We start from the raw sequence: 25,614 nt of genomic DNA on the forward strand, positions 1-25,614 counted from the left end.
GATGTGACAATATTAACCCAACTTTACTTCTGATAACCAGCACAACGTACCTTGATTCAAGAGGACCAGGCTTCCTGTCAACAAGGCCACACAGTTGGTGGGTTGATGATTGTGTAGATACTGAAATCCCCATCCACGACTGAAAGACTTCTCGTACATGTACTGCGAGGCGTCACTGATGACTTCTAAATATCTTTCCTGCTGAGTTTTGTTCAGATGGTCATACAGAAAGTCATAAGCAGTGGCAAAACCCACGAGTGAGTGAGCGAGTGGAACCTCATCCCATGCGGCATCCTTGACGAGCCTTTGAAGGAGAAAAATATCGTGAGCATAATGCAGTGTAAAAATCATCAGATTGCTTGACTTTATTGTGTTGGAGTCTGACAGTTCTGATCTGACATTCTTTCAGAAGTCACGAGGCATAAAACTTCATGATCATTTCACTAAGCGCTAAAAAAGGGAAGAGAGTTGAAAATGGGGAATAGTGAGAGGCAAATAGGGGAAGGGAAAGAAGAAGCTAAGGTGAAAGATGGTGGGCCAACATGCTCAGCCCTTCTTATACCACAGATAAGAGGCATTCCATTCAAATTTGTAGATAAGAATTAACCAATCAGATAGTCCTTATTCAAATAATGTGACACCAAAGAAACTTCCAGAATAATACAAGTACATGTAACCACTAGGAACAATTGCATATACATACTCTGACCCCTGGGAAACATACTGAACAATTACATGTATTTAGGTCGTTATATAAAATACAAGCAGGTATAAATTGTTAAACTGCAAAGAAAATAAAAATTATCCAGTCTAATCCAACATTCAGCTTTTTATTTGCTGAATCAAAAATAGGCATGAATTGCTCCATCAGTAATGTGCTAATTGAGGATCACTGTAAACTCACAATTCATAGCAAGAATGACTAACAATGTTAGGCACTCCAAATCTTTTGGTTTGTCTTAATCACTGCCCAGAAATGAATTTATTCTAATATCTCTCTCTCTCTCTCTCTCTGGCTATCCTTCCCATAGGATGATGATGATGGTTCCTTTCAGTCAGCTAGTGGGGTTTATACCCCACTCTTCAGAAAGGAACAGCATGTGTGTGAGTGGATTTTAGGTGAGTAGGGGGTTGCACAGGTCTAGATCCGCCCTCTTGATATCCCCTCCCGGATCCAGCGGCACGGTGGGGTCCAGGACGGCTGGAAGAAGTTCTGTTCCAGCGAATGGCCAGACCAAGCTTCGGTGCAAGGAATGCCCTTTCCACGCTTCACGGCACGTGTTTGCTAGATGGCTGTTGACCCTATGAGAGGGTTCATCCGTCCTTTGACAGGTCTTGTGTTTCGTCCTGCATGGTGTCTAGCCACCCTCCTCACCAGGCAAGCCTGGTGGGGGAAGCCAGTTTAGTCGGCGACCACCCGACCATGCGACAGGTAGTACTGGGTTACATGGTACCAGTAGCACTCAGACCAGTGACCTGACGGTAAAAGATAAGTCATCACCAAAGCAATGAATTAGGAGGGAAAATTGAAAGGAGGAGAAAACGTAGTAGTCTTTTTTGGACTTTTTAGTTTTTCTCCAGAAAGAAATTGGAATAAAAATAGGAAGACTTAACTGATTTTTTTTTCTTTAACATCAGTGAATTAGAGTAGAAAACATTATTCACCCAAATCTGGAACTCTATCAAATGTTGAAAGACCTAGATCGAGTGGATGTAGAAAGGATGTTCCCTATAGTGGGAAAATCCAAGACCAGAGGGCACAGCCTCAGAATTAAGGGACGTCCCTTTAAAATTGAGATGAGGAGGAATTTCTTTAGTGACAGGGTGCTGAATATGTGGAATCATTGCCACAGATGGCTGTGCAGGCCAAGTCATTGGATATATTTAAATAGTAGGTTAATCGTTTCTTGATTAGTAAGCGTGCCATAGGTTAAGGGGAGAAGGCTGGAGAATAGGGTTGAGAGGAATAATGAATCAGCCATGATGGAATGCAGGAGAACCTTGATGGGCTGAATGGCCTAATTCTGCTCCTTTGTCTTACAATCGAGAGATAAATTAATACATGCGTTTATCAGTGTGAATCTGTTGTGGTTGATAACACATGAAATTAGTGTTTAGGTGGAAAATACCCTTCAACCTGCAGGACACGGCTATTGTGATTTATTTTAGCAGAATATCATTGCAGAGGGGTGTCCTTGGTGGGCGTACAAAATGCTAGACAGATCATTATTTGATTTCTCCACTAATGAAGGAAACATGACTGGTGTACAGTGGAAACATGACTAGTGTACAGTTTATCAGGAGCAGTGCTGTGGCAAATGAGATGCTGTAAATCAAGATGCACAGAAACCAAAGGAATACAACATTTTGAATATAAAAGCAAGGATATAATGCTGAGACTTTATAGAGCACTGGCGAGGCCTCACTTGGGAGTATTGTCAGCAGGTTTGGGCCCCTTATCTTAGGAAGGATGTGCTGAAACTGGACAGGGTTCAAAGGAGGTTCACGAAAATGATTCCAAGTTTGAATGGCTTGCCATATGAGGAACGTTTGATTGCTCTGGGCCTGTTTTCACAAAAATTCAGAAGAATGAAGGGTGACCTCATTGAAACCTATCGAATAATGAAAGGCTTTGATAGAGTGGATGTAGAGAGGATGTTTCCTGTGGTGGGAGAGTCTAGGACCAGAAGACACAACCTCAGAATAGAAGGGTATCCTTTTAGAACAGATAAGGAGGAATTGTTTAAGAGAATCTGTAGAATTCATTGCCACAGGCAGCTGTGGAGGCCGAGTGTTTATGTATATTTAAGGCAAAGATTGATAGATCCTTAATTGGTCAGGGCATGAAGGGATTCGGGGAGAAGGCAGGAAATTGGAGCTGAGAGGGAAAAGGATGAGCCTTGATGAAATGGCAGAGCAGACTCGATGGCCCAAATGGCCTAATTCTGTTCCTATATTCTGCATGGAGGTCGGTCACCAGTGGTGTGCCTCAGGGATCTGTTCTGGGACCCCTACTCTTCGTGATTTTTATAAATGACCTGGATGAGGAAGTGGAGGGATGGGTTAGTAAATTTGCTGATGACACAAATGTTGGAGGTGTTGTGGATAGTGAGGAGGGCTGTCAGAAGTTACAGCGGGACATTGATGGGATGCAAAACTGGGCTGAGAAGTGGCAGATGGAGTTCAACCCACATAAGTGTGAGGTGGTTCATTTTGGTAGGTCAAGTATGATGGCAGAATATAGTATTAAGGTAAGACTCTTGGCATTGTGGAGGATTAAGGGATCTTGGGGTCCGAGTCTATAGGACGCTCAAAGCAGCTGCGCAGGTTGACTTTGTGGTTAAGAAAGCATACGGAGCATTGGCCTTCATCAATCATGGGATTGAGTTTAGGAGCCGAGAGTTAACGTTGCAGCTATATAGGACCCTGGTCAGACCCGACTTGGAGTACTGTGCTCAGTTCTGGTCACCTCACTACAGGAAGGATGTGGAAGCCATAGAAAGGGTGCAGAGGAGATTTACAAGGATGTTGCCTGGATTGGGGAGCATGCCTTATGAGAATAGGTTGAGTAAACTCTGCCTTTTCTCCTTGAAGTGATGGAGGATGAGAGGTGACCTGATAGAGGTGTATAGGATGATGAGAGGCATTGATTGTGTGGATAGTCAGAGGCTTTTTCCCAGGGCTGAAAAGTTTGCCACAAGAGGACACAAGTTTAAGGTGCTGGGGAGTAGGTACAGAGGAGATATCAGGGGTAAGTTTTTTACGCAGAGTGGTGAGTGCATGGAATGGGCTGCCGGCAACGGTGGTGGAGGCGGATACGATAGGGTCTTTTAAGAGACTTTTGGATAGGTACATGGAGCTTATTAAAATAGAGGGCTGTAGGTAAGCCTAGTAATTTCTAAGGTAGAGACATGTTCGGCACAAATCTGTGGGCCGAAGGGCCTGTATTGTGCTGTAGGTTTTCTATGTCTCTATGTTTCTATATCTTACGGTCTTAAGATCTAAAAGTCATAATGTCAAATTCACCTAATTTCTTTGCATAGTTTTATTCACAATTTCATTCACAATTAATGTGAACAACTCTCCGGAAACTAGCGTTCCTCCAACATTTGCATTCAGCATTCTAACTTCACTGCTTCAGAGTCAGGTTCAGTTATTTATCACATGGACATTGAAAATCACAGTGAAATGTGTTGTTTGCGTTAACAAGTAACAAAGGACGTCCGGAGGGTGGGAAGCAGCCTACAAAATTTGCTACATATTCCAGCATCAACATAGCATGCCCACTGTTGTGTATTTATTATTTCAATAATATTTGAATAATCTTGTATATATATATTGGTTGTGGTTGTGTGATGACGTATGCAATTCACATATTTATACATATAACCCAAAATTAATAATTTAAACAAACAAGAATGCTTAATCAACCGCTGTGTACATACATCTATTGATGCTTCTGGACACATCCTCAGTGATGTTCCTGGAATCATCGGGTGTTTCGGGTCTTTCAACATCATACAACCTCCAAGTGACCCAGCCAGGGCTAATCAGACCCCAGCTTGATTGTCCTAGTGTCTGAGTCTACTAAGCAGTCTGAGTCTGCTGGAGCTGACAGCCCCATGGGAAGATAGCGTGGAGGAGGCCTTTGAAAGGAAGCTCTCCAAGTACGCAGGACTGGTCAGCAACTGTCAGCAGGCTGGATGGAGAGCGAGGTGTCTCCCAGTGGAGGTTGGTTGTAGGGGATTTGTAGCCCATTCTTTAGTTAGAGCCTTCAGCATTTTGGGCATCGAGGGAGAGAGGAAGAGGAGAGCCATCCGCAGTACCACCGATGCGGCAGAGAGGGCCTCAAGATGGCTGTGGCTCAAAAGAGGGGAGCCATGGAGTCATAAGTAGCTAGCCATCTGGACACAAGCTGGGGTCTGATCAGCCCCGGCTGGATCACCTGGAGGAGGCTGTATGATGTTGAAAGACCCGAAACACCCAGTGATTCCAGGAACATCACTGAAGATGTGTCCAGAGGCAACAATAGGTGTATGTACACAGCGGTTGATTAAGCATTCTTGTTTGTTTAAATTATTAATTTTGGGTTATATGTATAAATATGTGCATACGTCATCACAGAACCACATGATCTGCACAAGTCTCAATTAAAGTAAAAGCCAAAGTTAGACTCACGTTTTGGTCTCCTGTGTCTTCCTTTGAATTAGTTTAATATTTTGAAGTTACAAAATAAAACACCCACAATGTTCAGCAGAACAACACGAACGACAACACAATAGCACCAAAACAACAACGGCAAAACAAGTCCCTTTCTTCCCGCAAGCACAAGGAATTCTGCAGATGCTGGAAATTCTCTCTCACGCACCCACCCACCCAAACACCCAAACTCTCACTCACACAGACACACATTGTGTGTGAAAATCCAGGAGATCAGCAGTTTCTGAAATTCTCAAACTACATTGTCCGGCACGTCATTCCAAGGTCAAAGTCATTTAGGTCACATTTGTTCCCTATTCTGATGTTCAAAGTTCAAAGTAAATTTTATTATCAAAGTACATATATGTCACCATATACAGCTCTGAGATTCATTTTCTTGTGGGAATACTCAATAAATCGAAAGAATAATAACCATGATAGCATCAATGAAACATTGCTCAATTAGGGTGTTCACCAGGGTGCAGAAGATAATAAGCAGTGCAAACACAAAAAGAAGAAATAATAAATAAACAAATAAATAAATAATCAATAAATATTGAGAACGTGAAATGAAGAGTCCTTGAAAGTGAGTCCATAGCTTGTGAGAACATTTCTATGATGGGGCAAATGAAGTTACCCACTTTGTTTTGAGATCCTGATGGTCTGAACAACAACTGAATCTCTCGACCAAAGTTCCTTCTAGGGCGTGCGCGTGCACACATCTTTTGCTCCTAGCGCACAAAGAATTTAAACTGCACACGAAAGGTTGTCACCCTCTACCTCATTGGCATGTTAAGTATATTTCACAATCGTACACAATCACATTTCCTTTTCTGGTTTCTGACACAGATGGCTTTGACAACGTGGAGTTTGCAATAATTTGCCCGCAGATTTTAGAATTGGCTTATTTATACTGTTTTTATTGAAGAAATTATTCCGTGCACACATTGTTGTCACTGGACAAAAAATTGCACAGGACAAGATTTTTGCACACACTGGTCGTTACAAATTAGAGGGAACATTGTTCTCAACCATGTCTGTATGCTTTTATACATTGACATGCTGCCACATGATTGGCTGCCTAGATATTTACATTAAGGGTGTACCTAATAAAGTGGCCATTGAGTGTAAATCGAAGGGTACACAGAATATAGTCACAAACCTTCTGGGCAAATAGTTACCCAAAAACATTAATATCTCAGTCAAACAGAGTTCAAATGCAAGGCTACAGCTCTGTGCATTGCCATCAATGTCAGCCCATTTCACTGTTTGCAAAAAAAACTCGTCTCACTTACTGAGTCCCTCCGGCATTGTGTGTTGTGGCTGTGTGAGAGAGTGAGAATGAGAGAGAATGAGAGAATGAAAGAGTGAGAGTGAGTGAGAAAGAGTGAGAGTGTGCGAGTGTGTGTGAGAAAGTGAGTGAGAAAGAGAGAATGAGAGTGTGAGTGAGAGTATGTGAGTGAGAGTGTGTGAGTGAGAGAGTGTGTGTGCGTGTGTGTGAGAAAGAGAGAATGAGAATGTGAGTTTGTGAGTGAGTGTGAGTGAGACTGTGTGTGTGTGAGTGTGAGAGTGTGTGAGTGAGAGAGTGTGAGTGTGTGAGTGAGAGAGAATGAGAGTGAGTTTGTGAGAGTGTGAGTGAGAGTATGTGAGCGAGAGTGTGTGAGTGAGAGAGTGTGTGTGTGTGAGAAAGAGAGAATGAGAATGTGAGTTTGTGAATGAGAGTGTGAGTGAGACTGTGTGTGTGAGTGTCAGAGTGTGTGAGTGAGAGAGTGTGTGTGTGAGAATGAGAGTGAGTTTGTGAGAGTGTGAGTGAGAGTATGTGAGTGAGAGTGTGAGTGTGAGAGAGTGATAGTGAGCATGAGTGTAAGTGTGTCTGTCCCAGTTACATCAAATTAGATTTGTCTTTTCTTTCTTGCCCACAAAGTCTGGCAATGAATATAGTGAATGCACTATGTTTGCAAGAAACATATGAATAATGCAGGACCATTGACTTACATAATGGGTTTCATTAGCCCAGAAAGATCACTTCACACATGTTGAGAATGGAAGATTTATATAACACTGTCTATTCCTTCCTACTCCTGGAGCACATCTTTCCAGAGAATCTCAAAATAGAGTGCTCAGTTTCCTGTTTATAACTAAAAATAATAAATAATTCAGAGGGCTACGTTGGTGGTGAAAGACATCTGACTTGGATTAAGGGGCAAAAATGCATTTACGTAACACCTTTCCTAAACATATCTCAACTGTTTCACTTCCAGATGAGCTCGATGCCTTCTATGCTCGCTTTGACTATCAAAACCTGGAGGAACCATCACAAACTCACACAACCCCCAATGATCCCGTGATTTCTGTCTCTGAGGCCGACATTCAAAGTAAATTTGATAATCAAAGTACATATATGTCACCATATACAACCCTGACATTCATTTTTCTGCAGGCATACTCATCAGTTCTATAGAATAACGATAACAGGATCAATGAAAGATCAACCAGAGTGTAGAAGACAACAAGCTATACAAACACAAATTATGAGAACATGAGAAAACAAGATAAAGAATCCTTAAAGTGAGATCATTCGTTGTACTTGTGGGAACATCTTAATGGATGAGCAAGTGAGCGTAGTTATCCCATTTTGTTCAAGATCCTGATGGTTGAGGGGTAGCAACTGTTCTTGATCCAGTTGGTGCGAGTCTTGAGGCTCTTGTACCTTCTACCTGATGGCAGCAGCGAGAAGAGAGCATGGTCTGAGAGGTGGGGATCTCTAATGATGGACGCTGCTGTACTATGGCAGCTTTCCTCAATATGCCAGCATCCTTCAGGAGGTTGGATCCATGAAAAACATCCAGCCCAGACAAGGTACTAAAGACTTGTGCTAATCAGTTCACTGATATCTTTAAGCTCTCACTTCAGCAGCATGACGTACCACCTGCTTCAATCAGGCTTCAGCTATACCGGTGCCTAAGAATGACTATCATCCACAGGGGTGAAGTGGATAGAGTCTGGTAATGAAACATATCATAAAACCATAAGACAAAGGAGCAGAAGTAGGCCATTTGGCCCATCGAGTCTGCTCCGCCATTTTATCATGAGCTGATCCATTTTATCCTATTTAGTCCCACTCCCCCGCCTTCTCACCATAACCTTTGATGCCCTGGCTACTCAGATACCTATCAACCTCTGCCTTAAATACACCCAATGACTTGGCCTCCACTGCTGCCCGTGGCAACAAATTCCATAGATTCACCACCCTCTGACTAAAAAAATTTCTTCGCATTTCTGTTCTGAAAGAGCGCCCTTCAATCCTGAAGTCATGCCCTCTCGTACTAGACTCCCCCATCATGGGAAACAACTTTGCCACATCCACTCTGTCCATGCCTTTTAACATTCGAAATGTTTCTATGGGGTCTCCCCTCATTCTTCTAAACTCCAAGGAATACAGTCCAAGAGCGGACAAATGTTCCTCATATGTTAACCCTCTCATTCCCAGAATCATTCTCGTGAATCTTATCTGTACCCTCTCCAACGTCAGCACATCCTTTCTTAAATAAGGAGACCAAAACTGCCCACAGTACTCCAAGTGAGGTCTCACCAGCGCCTTATACAGCCTCAACATCACATCCCTGCTCCTATACTCTATTCCTCTAGAAATGAATGCCAACATTGCATTCGCCTTCTTCACTACTAACTCAACCTGGAGGTTAACTTTAAGGGAATCCTGTACGAGGACTCCCAAGTCCCGTTGCATCTCAGAACTTTGAATTCTTTCCCCATTTAAATAATAGTCTGCCTGTTTATTTTTTCTGCCAAAGTGCATAACCATACACTTTCCAACATTGTACTTCATTTGCCACTTCTCTGCCCATTCTTCCAATCTATCCAAGTCCCTCTGCAGACTCTCCGTTTCCTCAGCACTACCGGCCCCTCCACCTATCTTCGTATCGTCAGCAAACTTAGCCACAAAGCCATCGATTCCATAATCCAGATCGTTGATGTACAATGTAAAAAGAAGCGGCCCCAACACTGATCCCTGTGGAACACCACTGGTAACCGGCAGCCAACCAGAATAGGATCCCTTTATTCCCACTCTCTGTTTCCTGCCAATCAGCCAACGCTCTATCCATGTATGTAACTTTCCTGTAATTCCATGGGCTCTTATCTTGTTAAGTAGCCTCATGTGTGGCACCTTGTCAAAGGCCTTCTGAAAATCCAAATATACAACATCCACTGCATCTCCCTTGTCTAGCCTACTGGTAATTTCCTCAAAAAATTGTAATAGGTTTGTCAGGCAGGATTTTCCTTTAAGGAATCCATGCTGAGTTCTGCCTATCTTGTCATATGCCTCCTGGTACTCTGTAACCTCATCCTTGACAATTAACTCCAACAACTTCCCAACCACCAACGTCAAGCTAACAGGTCTATGATTTCCTTTTTGCTTCCTTGCCCCCTTCTTAAATAGCGGAGTGATATTTGCAATCTTCCAGTCTTCTGGAACCATGCCAGAATCTATCGACTTTTGAAAGATCACCCTCCACAATCTCCACAACTACTTCCTTCAGAACACGAGGGTGCATTCCATCTGGTCCAGGAGATTTATCGACCTTTAGCCTATTCAGCTTCCTGAGTACTTTCTCTGTCGTAATTGTGACTGTGCACACTTCTCTTCCCTGCCACCCTTGAGTGTCCGGTATCCTGCTGTCTTCCTCAGTGAAGACTGATGCAAAATACTTGTTCAGTTCCTCTGCCATCTCCTCATCTCCCATTACAATTTCTCCAGTATCATTTTCTATCAGTCCTATATCTACTCTCACCTGTCTTTTACTCTTTATATACTTGAAAAAGCTTTTAGTATCCTCTTTGATATTATTTGCTAGTTTCCTTTCATAGTTAATCTTTTCTCTCTTAATGACCTTCTTGGTTTCCTTTTGTAAGGTTTTAAAAACTTCCCAATCCTCTGTCTTCCCACGAATTTTTGCTTCCTTGTATGCTCTCTCCTTTGCTTTAACTTTGGCTTTGACTTCTCTTGTCAACCTCGGTTGCATCCTTTTTCCACTCCAAAATTTCTTCTTTTTTTGGAATATACCTGTCTTGCACATTCCTCATTTTTCACATAAACTCCAGCCACTGCTGCTCTGCCGTCTTTCCCGCCAGTGTCTCTTTCCAGTCAACTTTGGCCAGTTCCTCTCTCATGCCACTGTAATTTCCTTTACTCCACTGAAACACCGACACATCAGATTTCGGCTTCTCTTTTTCTAATTTCACAGTGAACTCAATCATGTTATGATCACTGCCTCCTAAGGGTTCCTTCACCTCAATCTCTCCAATCACCTCCGGTTCATTACACAATACCCAATCCAGTACAGCCAATCCCCTAGTGGGCTCAACAACAAGCTGTTCTAAAAAGCCATCTCGCAGATATTCCACAAATTCTCTCTCTTGAGATCCAGTGCCGACCTGATTTTTCCAATCTACTCGCATGTTAAAATCCCCCACAATTATCATAACACTGCCCTTCTGACAAGCCTTTTCTATTTCCAGTTGTAATTTGTAGTCCACATCACTGCAGCTGTTTGGAGGCCTATAAATAACTGCCATCAGGGTCCTTTTACTCCTGCTATTCCTTAGCTCAACCCATAAAGATTCTGCACCTTCCAATCCTATATCACCTCTTTCTAATGATTTAATATCATTTCTTACCAATAAAGCCACGCCTCCCCCTCTGCCTACCTTCCTATCCTTCCGATACCTGCTGAGAAGTGACGTAGATCTGCTTCTATTTCCCTACCAGAACAACAGGTCCATAGCAGAAGAAACCTCATTGGCACTCCACTCAACCCTAGAACATCTGGACAGCAAAGATACGTATACCAGGATGCTCTATCTTGACTACAGCTTGGTATTCAACACCATCATCCCCTCAAAACTAATCAGTAAGCTTCAGGACCTTGGTCTCAGTATCTGCTTGTGCAATTGGATCCTTGATTTCCTCACTTACAGACCCCAGTCAGTTCGGATTGAAAATATCTCCTCCATAATCTCTATCAGCACGGGTGCACCGCAAGGCTGTCTGCCTTACACCCGGGCTGTGCGGCTAAGAACAGCTCTAACGCCATAAGCAAATTTGCTGGCAACACCACTGATGTAGGCCTGATCAAAGCCCTAGCAGACCCTTGCTGATTTGTTTTGACACAAACCACACATTAGTGTTAGGGTTTTTATTTATTATTATTTAAAATCATTTAATTAATTACATTAATCTTGATGTTTTACAGTATTTCTGAACATTAGTGATAGTCAAAAATTACAGAACAGTACAGACCATGTGGCCTACTGTGTTGTGCCAAACTTTAAACCTAGTCTGATCAATCAATCCTTCCCTCCAACATAGCCCTCTATTTTTCTTTCATCCACGTGCCCATCTAAGAGTTGATGAAATGGCCTTAATGCATCCTGCCTCTACACCACCCCTAGCAGGGTGTTCCACGCACTCACCACTCTGTATAGAAATGGTACCTCTGACATTGCCCATATACTTTCCTCCAAACACCTTAAAATTATGCCGGCTTGTCATAAGATCATAAGATAGAGGAGAATAAGGCCATTTGGCCCATCGAGTCTGCTCTGCCATTTTATCACGGCTAATCTAGTTTTCCTCTCAGTCCCAAATCACCCTGAATCCCTTCATGCCCTGACCAATCATGAATCTTGCAAACTCTACCTTAAATATACCCAAAGACTTGCCCTCTATGGCTGGCTATGGCAAAGGATTCCACAGATACACCAGGCCAGACTCAGTGCTGGAAACTCGACCAGAATCAGAATCAGCATCAGATTAGAATCAGTAAACAACAGGAATTCTGCAGATGCTGGAAATTCAAGCAACACACATCAAAGTTGCTGGTGAACGCAAAGATTAGAATCAAGTTTATTATCACCGGCATGTGACGTGAAATTTGTTAACTTAGCAGCAGCAATTCAATGCAATACATAATATAGAGGAGAAAAAAATAATAAATGAATAAATAAATAAATTACAGTATATGTATATTGAATAGATTAAAAAATGTGCAAGAAACAGAAATACTATATATTAAAAAAAAAGTGAGGTAGTGTCCAAGGGTTCAATGTGCATTTAGGAATTGGATGGCAGAGGGGAAGAAGCTGTTCCTGAATCGCTGAGTGTGTGCCTTCAGGCTTCTGTACCTCCTACCTGATGGTAATAGTGAGAAAAGGGCATGCCCTGGGTGCTGGAGGTCCTTAATAATGGACGCTGCCTTTCTGAGACACCATTCCCCGAAGATGTCCTGGGTACTTTGTAGGCTAGTACCCAAGATGGAGCTAACTAGACTTACAATCTTCTGCAGCTTCTTTCGGTCCTGTGCAGTAGCCCTCCCATACCAGACAGTGATGCAGCCTGTCAGAATGCTGTCTACAGTACATCTGTAGAGGTTTTTGAGTGTTATTTGTTGACATGCCAATTCTCTTCAAACTCCTAATAAAGTATAGCCACTGTCTTGCCTTCTTTATAACTACATCGATATATTGGGTCCATGTTTGATCCTCAGAGATCTTGACACCCAGGAACTTGAAAATGCTCACTCTCTCCATTTCTGATCCCTCCATGAGGATTGGTATGTGTTCTTTCGTCTACCCAGATAGAATATGAGGTGTTGAGAACACTGAGGCTGTCTACAAGAAGGGTCAGACCCATCTCTATTTCCTGAGGAGACTGAGGTCCTTTAACATCTGCCGGACGATGCTGAGGATGTTCTACGAGTCTGTGGTGGCCAGTGCGATCATGTTTGCTGTTGTGTGTTGGGGCAGCAGGCTGAGGGTAGCAGACACCAACAGAATCAACAAACTCATTCGCAAGGCCAGTGAGGTTGTGGGGGTGGAACTGGACTCTCTGACGGTGGTGTCTGAAAAGAGGATGCTGTCCAAGTTGCATGCCATCTTGGACAATGTCTGCCATCCACTACATAATGTACTGGTTGGGCACAGGAGTACATTCAGCCAGAGACTCATTCCACCGAGATGCAACACAGAGCGTCATAGGAAGTCATTCCTGCCTGTGGCCATCAAACTTTACAACTCCTCCCTTGGAGGGTCAGACACCCTGAGCCAATGGGCTGGTCCTGGACTTATTTCCTGGCATAATTTACATATTGCTATTAAACTATTTATGGTTTTATTACTGTTTATTATTTATGGTGCAACTGTAATGAAAAACCAATTTCCCCCAGGATCAATAAAGTATGACTACTACTACTACCACTATGATGTTCCACCCTGAGAGTGGCCTGATTGTCACAGAAGAGGCCATAAACCAACATGTCAGAATGGGAATGGGGATCGGAATTAAACTGGTTGGTCACTGGGAAATCATGCTTTATGTGGATGGAGCAGAGGTGCTCGACCTAATTTACTTTGGATCTCATCGATGTAGAAGAGGCACGCAGGATACAGTAGACAACCCAACAGATCTGCAAGTTAAATGTTGCCTCACTTTTGCAAGGACTTTTTGGGGCCCTGAATGGAGGTAAGAGAGGAGGTAAATGGGCAGGTGTAGCATTTCTGTCATCTGCATGGATTGTAGGGATACAGAGATTAGAGGGGAGGGGTGAATGGACAAGAATTGCAGAGGAGCGATCTCTGTAGAAAATGGAGTTGAGGGGGGAGGTAAAGATGTGTTTGGTGATAGAATTCCGTTGAAGGTGGCGGAAGGTGGGGAGAATGCTGAGTCGGATGTGGAGGCTCATGGGGTGGTAGGTGAGGATCAGAGGAACCCTATCCCTAGAAAATTCTACAGCACAGAAAGAGGCACCTCGGCTCAAAATGCTGAATTCAACCAATTCTTTGCTGCCTAGTCATGACGCATATCCCTACCTGCCATGTATATTCATGTGTCTAACAGCCTCTTAAACAACGTACAGTAATCGTGTCTGCTTCCGCCAGTCCCCTGACAGTCTGCTCCACGCACCTACCAATCTCTGTGTAATAAAACTGGCAGTACGCGTCTTAACCCTGCAGGCCTGTGCACCTGAATTTGTTGACTGGTGTATCATGCAGTCAGTAAGGCCTTTGTGCTTTCTGTTTAATCTTGTTAAGTTTATTTTGACTGGTGCGGGTTTTCCACATACTGTGATTATTTAAAGCTATTCCGGGTTAGTGTGATCACTGGGTCCTACTGTCATGATATATCGTTCCTCCACACCTGGGTTCAGTCCCTGACAGTAGGATCATGCAATCATGCTGATCGGGAATAATGCTTTAAATGTCAGTAACCCCAAGGAATTGACCGTGAACTTCAGGAAGGGGAAGTGGGGAGAACGTTCGCCAGTCCTTATCTACGGGTCAGCAGTGGAAAGGGTGAGCAGTTTCAAGTTCCTAGATGTCAACGCCTCTGAAGATCTATCCTTCGGCCCAATATATTGATGCAGTTATGGAGAAGGCACACCAAAGGCTATATTTCGTTCGGAGTTTGAGGAGATTAGGTATGTCACCGAAGACTCTCGCAAGTTTCTACAGATGTAAAGTGGAGAGCGTTCTTACTGGTTGTATCACTGTTCGGCATTGGGGCACCACTGCACAGGATTAGAAAACATTGCAGAGGTTTGTAAACTCAGCGAGCTGAATCACGAGCCTCCCCAGCATCAAGGATATCTTCAAAAGGCAATGCCTCAAGAGGGCGACATACACCATGAAGGACCCTCACCATCCTCCAGGGCAAGCCCTCTTCTCATTACTACCATCAGGGAGGATGTACAGGACAGACACACACCCAACATCTGAGGAACTTCTTCCCCTCCGCTATCAAATTTCTGAATGGACAATGAACCCATGAACACTACTTTGCTGTTTGCAGTATTTATTGATTGCTTATTTTTTATATTTCTTATTGTAACTAGGGAGGCTCGGTAGTGTAGTGGTTAGCGTAAGGCTATCACAGCACCAGAGGTTCGATCTCCGCCACTGCCTGCAAGGAGTGTGTACGCTCTCCCCACGACCGTGTGGGTTTCCTTTGGGTGCTCCAGTTTCCTCCTGCACTCCAAAGATGTTCGTAGGTTGATTGGTCAAGTGGGTGCATCTGGGTGGCTCAGGCTTGTTGGGCCAAAAAAAGGCTGGTTATCATGCAGCATCTCTAAATAGAAAATAAAAATAAACTTATAGTCACTTTTTAAGTATTGCTGTGTGCTGAGCACAGTATTGCCTTACTCGCTTTACACTTTGATGCTAAGTACAGCTCCAATGCCATATTCAAATTTACTCGTGACACCACTGTTGTGGGCCAAATCAAAGGTGGTGATGCAAATTTTAGCTGAAGGTGTGATAACAACAACCCCTCACTCAATGTCGGCAAGACCAAGGAACCGATTGTAGACATCAGGAGAGGGAAACCAGAGATCAATGAGCCAGTAATCATCAGAGGATCAGAAGTGGAGAGGGTTAGTAACTTCAAACTCCTGGGTGTTACTACTTCAGACGATCTGTCCTGGACCCAGCACGTAAAAGTAACGGTGAAGAAAACCCCACAGCACCTCTACTTCCTTAGGAGACTGCGGAGATCCGGTATGACATCAACAACTTTGACAAACTTTTATAGAGTTGTATTGGGGAGTATATTGTCTGGCTGTATCACAGTCATGTTATCATCTTTTATTTATGTTTGCATTTGCACAGTTCATTGTCGTCTGCACTCTGGATGATCTTTCATTCATCCTGTTATAGCTATTATTCCATAGATTGCTGAGAATGCCCACAGGAAAATTAATCTCAGCGTTATATATGACAATATAAATGTACTCTGATAACAAAATTTACTTCAAACTTTGAACTTTATACTGCTGCTACAAAACAACAAATTTCACAACATACTGTACGTCAGTAACGACAACCACATCCATAGTAGGCAGCCATCGATCCCAGGTGGACTGTGTCCTCTCCAGGGCACAAACCTGGGTGGGAAGGTTTGAAGAACCAGTGTTGTGGCAGAGGTTGCCAGAGTGAACTGCCTTAGGGACCCCAGCTCCAGATCTCTTCCTCGGGGTTTACTCCTGAAGCCTTTCCCATGGGTGGGTATGGCTGCAAGGCAGTGGAGGTTTAAATTCAGAGTTTTCCTTCCCCTAGGCGGGCTGCCGTCCAAGGCTAAAGAGCCCCACCTGCCTGAGCCGCATCCATAATTCAAGGGAAAATATTCAGAACATCTTGTGGCTAATTTTGCATCCAGTGTCTCACTGTTTTAACTTTACTTCCCCAACTTTCTTATTTTTATTTATTTGGTTATTGAAGTACAGTACAGAACAGGCCCTTCCGAACCACTGACCCCTCCCCCAGCAATTCACCGACTTAACCCGAGCCTAATCATGGGACAATTTATAATGAACAATTAACCCAGCAACTGGTACATCTTTGGACTGTGGGAGGAAACTGGAGCACCCGGAGGAAACCCACGTGGTCATGGAGAGACCGTGCAAACTCCTTACAGACAGCAGCGGGAATTGAACCCAGGTCACTGGTACTGTAAACTGCTGTGCTAACCAGCATGCTATTGTGCCACCCCTTCTATTTTGAAACTGCAAACACCTTCAGGAAGATTAAGTATCCTCTGTGATTGCAAAAGTTATGCAGTACTGGAGCCATCCACCTTAGTATGCTAACTTGGCTTGCAAACAAAGAGAATGAGGTGTTATCAATCACAAAGAGGAATGAACTTTCTTGGTTTGGTCCCTTGCTCATTGACTCAAGATTAAGCAATTTAAAGGTTCCTACTGCTGGTCTCAAATTCCTTTATAACATTGTCTCTCCCCACCTCCCTTGTAATCTGCCCCACCCTACCATTCTCAGATAAATCTAATAACTAACTACTGACATAGATCCTAGAACGTGTCAGTACAGTACAAGCTCTTTGGCCCAGAATGTTGTGCTGTTCTTTTAACTTATTCCTTTGTCAATCTATGCTGGTATTTATGTGTGTGCGTATATTTGTGTCTAAACACATTTTATTCTATATCATGATGAAGCGTCTCGGCTCCAAACATTGACTGTTCACTCATTTCCTTCGATGCTGCCTGACCTGCTGAGTTCTTCCAGCTTTTTGTGCGTAGTGCTCTGGATTTCCAGTATCTGCATACTTTCTTGTGTTTGTGATTTATTATTCTATATCCATATTTTAACCTCAACTTTAATTTTTATAAAAGTTTTTATAATTGTTGAATGTTGTTTTGGTGTTGAATGTCACACCAACACACCACAGCAAATTCTTAATACATATAAGTGTATATGACAAATAAAGCTGACCCTTGATCCAAACTGTTCCCCCCTATACAGGCCTTAACCACCCCCCCACAGTTTTTCTTCATTCATGTACCTAAGAGTCTCTTAAGTATCCCTGTTATATCTGCCTCTACCACCAGTACATTCTAGGCACCTACCACTCAAAAAAAAACTACCCACCTCTGTCATTTCCCCTAACTTTTCCTCCATTGAGCTTAAAATAATGCATCAGAGTGAAGACCATGAGATACAGTAGCAAGCAAAAGTTTGGGCACCCTCCATGGTCAGTACTTAGTAACACCCCCTTTGGCAAGTATCATAGCTTGTAAACACTTTCTATAGCCAGCTAAGAGTCTTTCAATTCTTGTCTGGGGGATTTTCACCCATTCTTTCTTGCAAAAGGCTTCTAGATCTGTGAAATTCTTAGGCCGTCTTGCTTGCAATGCTCTTGAGGTCTATCCACAGATTCTCGATGATGTTTATGTCAGGGGACTGTGAGGGCCATGGCAAAACCTTCAGCTTGAGCCTCTTGAGGTAGTCCATTGTGGATTTTGAGGTGTGTTTAGGATCATTATCCTGTTGTAGAAGCCATCCTCTTTTCATCTTTAGCTTTTTTACAGACAGTGTGATGTTTGCTTCCAGAATTTGCTGGTATTTAATTGAATTCATTCTTCTCTCTACCAGTGAAATGTTCCCCGTGCCACTGGCTGCAACACAAGCCCAAAGCATGATCGATCCACCCCCATGCTTAACAGTTGGAGAGGCGTTCTTTTCATTAAATTCTGCACCATTTTTTCTTCAAACATACCTTTGGTCATCACGGCCAAAAAGTTCTATTTTAACTTCATCAGTCCACAGAACTTGTTTCCAAAATGCATCAGGTTTGTTTAGATGTTCCTTTGCAAACTTCTGACACTGAATTTTGTGGTGAGGACACAGGAAAGGTTTTCTTCTGATGACTCTTCCATGAAGGTCATATTTGTGCAGATGTCGCTGCACAATAGAACAGTGCACCACCACTCCAGAGCCTGCTAAATCTTCCTGAAGGTCTTTTGCAGTCAAACGGGGGTTTTGATTTGCCTTTCTACCAATCCTATGAGCAGTTCTCTCGGAAAGTTTTCTTGGTCTTCCAGACCTCAACTTGACCTCCACCGTTCCTGTTAACTGCCATTTCTTAATTACATTACAAACTGAGGAAACAGCTACCTGAAAACGCTTTGCTATCTTCTTATGGCCTTCTCCTGCTTTGTGGGCGTCATTTATTTTAATTTTTCAGAGTGCTAGGCAGCTGCTTAGAGGAGCCCAAGGCTGCTGATTGTTGGGACAAGGTTTGAGGAGTCAGGGTATTTATAAAGCTTTGAAATTTGCATCACCTGGCCTTTCCTAACGATGACTGTGAACAAGCCATAGCCCTAACAAGCTAATTAAGATCTGACACCTTGGAAAGAGTTATCTGCAAGCTCAAATCTCTTCGGGTGTCCAAACTTTTGTATGGTGCTCCTTTCCTTTTTTTCCCATTTTAAAATTGTACAAAAATAATACACTAATCTTGCTTAAGATCTTGAAAAGAATGTTTCATCTTTAACTTTATGACTTTTGGCGATCAGTTCATCTTCTACTCACTTAACTATTCACAGTAACAGAAATTTTGACCGGGGTGCCTAAACTTTTGCGTGCCACTGTATTGGAGCAGAATTAGGCCATTCAGCCCATTAAGTCTACTTCACCATTCCATCATGGCTGATCCTGGATCCCACTGAAACCCCTACACCAGCCTTCTCGCCATATCCTTCGATGTCCTGACCGATCAGGAAACTATCAACTTCTGCCTTAAATGTATGCACAGACTTGACCTCCACTGCAGTCTGCGGCAGAGCATTCCACAGATTCATTACTCTCCGGCTGAAAATGATCCCCCTTACCCCTATTCTAAAAGGTCAACCCTCAATTTTGAGTCTGTGTCCTCTAGTTCTGGATACCCCCACCACAGGAAAAATCCTCTCCACATCCGCCTTATCTAGTCCTTTCAACGTTCAGTGGGCTTCAATGAGATCTTCCCACGCATATTCTAAATTCCAGTGAATACAGGCCCAAAGCTGCCAAATGCTCCCCATATGTTAGCCCCTGCATTCCCAGAATCGTCCTCATGAACCTCCTCTGGACTCTGTCCAATGACAACATGTCCTTTCTGAGATATGGGGCCCAAAACTGTTGATGATACTCCAAGGGCGACCAGACTAGTGTCTTATAAAGGCTCAGCATTATCGCCTTGCTGTTATACCTGTATTCTATTCCCCTTGAAATAAATGGCAACATTGTGTTTGGCAGTTTCTTTACCACAGACTCAACCTGTAAATTAACCTTCTGGGAGTCTTGCACAAGGACTCCTAAGTCCCTCTGCACCTCTGATGTTTGAATCTTCTCCCCATTTAGATAATGGTCTGCGCTATTGTTCCTTTTACCAAAATGCATTATCGTACAATTCCCAACACTGTATTCCATCTGACACTTTTTTGCCCATTCTTCCATTTTGTCTAAGTCCTGCTACAATTGCATTGCTTCCTCAACACTACCTACCCCTCCACCTATCATCCATAAACTTTGCCACAAAGCCATCTATTCCATTATCTAAATCAATGACAAATAAAGTGAAAGTAGTGGTGCCAATACTGACCCCTGAGGAACACCACTAGTCTCTGGCAGCCACCCAGCAAAGGTCCCCTTTATTCCCATTCGCTGCCTCCTGCCCGTCAGCCATTCCTCTATCCATGCCAGTACCTTTCCTGTCACACCATAGGATTTTATCTTAAGCAGCCTCATGTGTGGCACCTTATCAAATGGCTTCCAAAAATCCAAGTAAATGACATCCACTGCCCACCTTTTGTCCACCCTGCTTGTTACCTTCTCCAAGAACTCTAAAAGATTCGTCATTTGAACTAACATACCTGTTCAAGGACCTGATGATTGAGGGGTAATAACTGCTCCTGAACCTGGTGATGTGAGTCCTGAGGCTCCTGTACATTCTTCCTGATGGCAGCAGTGAGAAGAGAACATGCCCTGAGTAATTGGGGGCTCCTTGAAGATGAATGCTGCTTCCCCATGACAGCACTCAGAGTAGATGTGCTCGATGGTGGGCAGGGCTTTACCCGAGATGGACTGGGCCACATCCACTACCTTTTGTAGGATCTTCCATTCAAAGACATTGGGTTTCCATACCAGGCTCTGATGCAGCCAGCCATCTGTAGAAGTGCAGTGTTCTGGTGCAACATAGCATGCCCTCAACTTACTACCCCCTAACCATATGTCTTTGGAATGTGGGAGGTAACCAGAGCACTCAGTGGAAACCTACATGGTCATGGGGAGAACAGATTCCTTATAGACACCGGCAAGGAATCAAACCCCAATTGGTGATCGGTGGTGCTGTAATTAGCTACCGTGCAGCGCTAAGACCTCAGTGGCCATTCCCCCCAGTGCACTGCTGAGGAATCCCACACACAGACCAATAACGGACCGGACTGACGGATGGTTTATTAAATTTAGATTTCGCAATGAGTCTACTTGTATTTGGAACCAACTTGGAATGTTAACTTTGTTCCTCCTACAGATGCTGTCAGACTTATTTAGTGTTTTCAACATTTCCTGGTTTAGTTTCAGATTTCCCATATTTGAAGCATATTTTCTTTACATCCATTGCGAAATCTAAATTTAATAAACCATCCGTCAGAATATAAAATTTTAGGGAAAAATATTTAAAGTCGCAGAGAAGAAACAAAACCTAATTTAAATCTGAGAAAGTTAATCTTCCATGGAGAATTATAGTCCTCAGAATTCAGCATTAAGATCCAGTAACCGACATTTCCTGTTTTTTTTGTCAGAAACAGTCAGTTTTGACGAAAACCCACCGAGCAGTTTTTTTTCTCTCTCTTCAGATGCCGCCTGTTTCTCACGCTCTTTTTTGCTCTGGATTTCCGGTAACCACCATGTTCGGCATTACACACTCCCAGCATATTTTTCACCATCATTATTCATCTCTTTCTGCTTACAGATGTCCAAACAGATCGCCCGTGATCAACAAGCATCCATTACCCTCTCTTAAACAGCATTATCAGCGCTTGTGGTCACTGATCCCGAGTCTATCACAGGGATTGCATGAGGGTGGTACATTCAGCCAGCACCATCCCAGGTACAACTGCCCCCACCCCACCCATCATTGAGGACATCTCCAAAAGACATTAAGGATCCTCACCATCCGGGATATGCAATCTTCTCATTACTGTACTGTTGTGTGTTTGCAACCTGTCTTAGTACTGAAGGACATAAAGATACGGAAGGTGCTGGCGTGAAGGGCTATGAATGATGCTGAGGATGTTCTACGAGTCTGTGGTGGCCAGTGCAATCATGTTTGCTGTTGTGTGCTGGGGCAGCAGGCTGAGGGTAGCAGACACCAACAGAATCAACAAACTCATTCGTAAGGCCAGTGATGTTGTGGGGATGGAACTGGACTCTCTGACGGTGGTGTCTGAAAAGAGGATGCTGTCTAAGTTGCATGCCATCTTGGACAATGTCTCCCATCCACTACATAATGTACTGGTTGGGCACAGGAGTACATTCAGCCAGAGGCTCATTCCACCGAGATGCAACACAGAGCGTCATAGGAAGTCATTCCTACCTGTGGCCATCAAACTTTACAACTCCTCCCTTGGAGGGTCAGACACCCTGAGCCAATAGGCTGGTCCTGGACTTATTTCATAATTTACTGGCATAATTTACATATTACTATTTAACTAGTTATGGTTCTATTACTATTTATTATTTATGATGCAACTGTAATGAAAACCAATTTCCCCCGGGATCAATAAAGTATGACTACGACTATGACTATGAGGGAGAAGTGGAGAGTGCGGCATCGTGCCCGACACCGGCCCCCTAGGCCTCAGTCGACGTAGTAGTAGTTAGTACTGAAATAGACAGTGCATATATCGTGACTTGATGCTTCATGCTCCGAACGTGTCTTTATTTCTCATTCTCACTTCCATGCTCCCTCACATCATGTGTTGCTCCGTCCCAGACTGATGATGTCATCACTGTACTTGACAAGTGTCAAACTGCATTAACTAACCTTACCATTTCAGTACACGATATTTACCGCCATCAGGGAGGAGGCACAGGAGCAAGAAAACCCACGCTCAGTAACTTAGGGACAGCTTCTTCCCCTCCGCCAGCAGATTTCTGAACGGTCCACTTTATCATTTCCCGTTAGAGTCACCTCATGTACAGACACTCCTGCACCTAGCATCACTTAATATACAATCAGTCTATGTAGATAAGCTGATCTTATCCATATACGGCCACACTCAAACAGTTCCTTGTGCATCACAAACACAAGAAAGCCCGCAGATGCTGGAGGAACCCGGCATCTATGGAAATGAATAAACAGTCAACATTTTGGGCCGTGACCCCTCACCAGAATGAGGATGACAGGCCTGAAGAAGGGTCTCAGCCCAACACATTGACCACCAAGAATCAAAGTATAAAGCCCTGACTCCAGCCAGCAGAGCCCTCCAGGTCACTGAAGCTCGCAAGCCAGCAAAACCACGACAAGGTTGCAGTCCAACAGAGCTCCAAAATAACCCAAACTCTAAAATATTCAGTCCTGACGAAGTGTGTCAACTGTTTATTACTTTCCATAGATGCTGCCTGACCTGCTCAGTTCCTTGTACATTGTGTTTTATAGGATTACTTTTACATTTATTGCATTTTTATGTTTGTTCTTTTGATGCTGCATCAGATCTAGAGTAACAATCATTTCATTCTCCTTTACACTCGTGTACTGAAGAAATACAATAAACAATTTTGAATCTTGAACACTTTGTTATTCCTTGTCTTTGCACTGTTTATATATTGTTGTAATTTAAAGATCTTTGCCATTTTGCTGCAGTATTACAACAAAGTTCTTGTCATACATTATTGTTAATAAATCTGATTTTTATTCCCCATGTTGACTTCAGCCACCCTCTGTGCAATGTTAAGCACACTTACATTAAGTAGCCATGTTATTAGAGACCATAAGACCATAAGACAAAGGAGCAGAAGTTGGCCATTCGGCCCATCGAGTCATGAGCTGATCCATTCTCCCATCTAGTCCCACTCCCCCGCCTTCTCACCATAACCTTTGATGCCCTGGCTACTCAGATACCTATCAATCTCTGCCTTAAATACACCCAATGACTTGGCCTCCACTGCTGCCCGTGGCAACAAATTCCATAGATTCACCACCAAACAATTAGGTTTGTTAATACCAATATCTAATCAACCCATCATGTGGCAGCAACTTCCTGCATAAGAAGCATGCAGATACGGTCAAGACGTTCAGTTGTTGTTCAGACCAAACGTCAGAATGGGGAAGAAATGTGAACCAGGTGACTTTGACTGTGGAATGATCGCTGGTGCCAGACAGGGTGTCTGCCTATCTCAGAAACTGTTGATCTCCTGGGATTTTAAATGCACAGCAGTCTCTAGAGCAGGGGTCCCCAACCTTTGTTCATGGCATGGTCCAATAGGCAAGGAGACTGTGGATCCCAGGTTGGAAACCCCTGCTCTAGAGTTTACAGAGAATGATGTGAAAAACAAAAAAAAAACACACACATCCAGTGAGTGGCAGCTCTATAGGTGAAAACCCCTTGTTAATGAGTGAAGTCAGATGAGAATGGCCAGACTGGCTGAGGTGGACAGGAATGTGATAGTAACTCAGATAACCACACATTACAACAGTGGAGTGCAGAAGAGAATTTCTTGAAGTGGACAGGCTACAGCAGAAGGCCATGAACACACACTCAGAGGCCACGTTATTAGGTACAGGACGAACATGATAAAGTGGCTACTGAGTGTGTTCTTCCACTTTCACGGTTCTGATGAAACTTGGATCCTGATCCTGAAATGTTTGCTCTCTTTTCTTCTCCCACAGATATTACCCGACTTGTCGAGTATTCCCTGCATTTTCCATGGGTTTGTTTTTGAGTATCTGTAAAGTTTCCTCTGGAATAGCCAAATGCACACAATTGGAATGTTCTAAACTAATACTGTCACAGCAGATTAGCTCCTTAACAACTGGGAAGGACAATACTATAAGGTATTTGCCGTACCACCAGGGAACGCATTTGGCAAAGAGCTGTATTAAATTACGGCAAGCCTAAAGCTGCCTAGCTGAGTAATTTAAAATACTACATCAAAATAAATTTAACAGAATCATAGAATGATTCAGAAAAGAAAGTTATTTAGCAAATCGTACTTATGTGGGGTCTTTGATGGAGGGAACTGTTACTTACTTCAGCCATTCTGAGAATATCAATATGTTTTTTGACATCTGATTCATTGAAAACAATTCATCATCCCATCATTACGTGCAGTGTCTTCTGATGTGGGTGGAGCATCATGGTCTCATAACCACGATTGTTTTTGGTAAATTTTTCTCCAGAAGAAGTTTGCCATTGCCTACTTCTGGGCAGTGCCTTTGCAAGATGGCCATTATCAATACTCTTCAGAGATCGCCTGCCTGGTATCAGTGGTGGCATAACCAGGACTTGTGATCTGCACCGGCTGCTCATACGACCATCCATCACCAGTTCCCATGGCTTCACGTGACCCTGATCAGGGGGTTAAGCAGGTGCTACACCTTGCCCAAGGGTGCCCTGCAGGCTAGTGGAGGGAAGAAGATGAACCTCAGGGCAGTATACACTGTTCCCTCTGAAATGAGCGGGTGCACAGCCACACAGTAACTGAAATGCTCCTGTGCACAAAGCCTTTGTTGCTGCACAGCTGGAAGTTTTTTTTTAATATAATGTTTTGTTAAAGTGCTGCACTGTTTTCAGGCCATGTAAGCATTTCCTGCTCAGAGCAATGGTTGGTCATTGAAACTGTTAAAAAAAAGAGGGAACGCTGGGAGTATTTTGTGACAAATATAAAATGCTCTTCAGACATTGTCTGCCTGGTATCAGTGGTCGCATAACCAGGACTTGTGGTATGCACCGGCTGCTCATACAAAATGCTAGAAGAACACAGAAGGTCAGGTAGCATCTATGGTCAGTCGATGTTTCGGGCCGAGATCCTTCATCCGAACTGGAAAAAGAGATGAAACATCTGGGT

General features: G+C 43.3%; 1 protein-coding gene across 5 annotated transcripts in view; it reads right to left on the minus strand.

Moving 5' to 3' along the window:
• dse (dermatan sulfate epimerase) overlaps nucleotides 1-25,614 on the minus strand; it is a 144,679-nt gene that overhangs the window by 62,579 nt on the left and 56,486 nt on the right. For all 5 annotated transcript variants that reach the window (XM_063033553.1, XM_063033523.1, XM_063033535.1 and 2 more), the window contains one exon: nucleotides 51-304. In XM_063033553.1, coding sequence (XP_062889623.1) covers nucleotides 51-159 — 109 coding nt within the window. In that variant the 5' untranslated portion in view covers nucleotides 160-304. The remainder of the gene's footprint in view (nucleotides 1-50; nucleotides 305-25,614) is intronic.

The sequence above is a fragment of the Mobula hypostoma genome, chromosome 2 (assembly GCF_963921235.1).
Source record: "Mobula hypostoma chromosome 2, sMobHyp1.1, whole genome shotgun sequence".
In the NCBI taxonomy this organism is placed as follows: Eukaryota; Metazoa; Chordata; class Chondrichthyes; order Myliobatiformes; family Myliobatidae; genus Mobula; species Mobula hypostoma.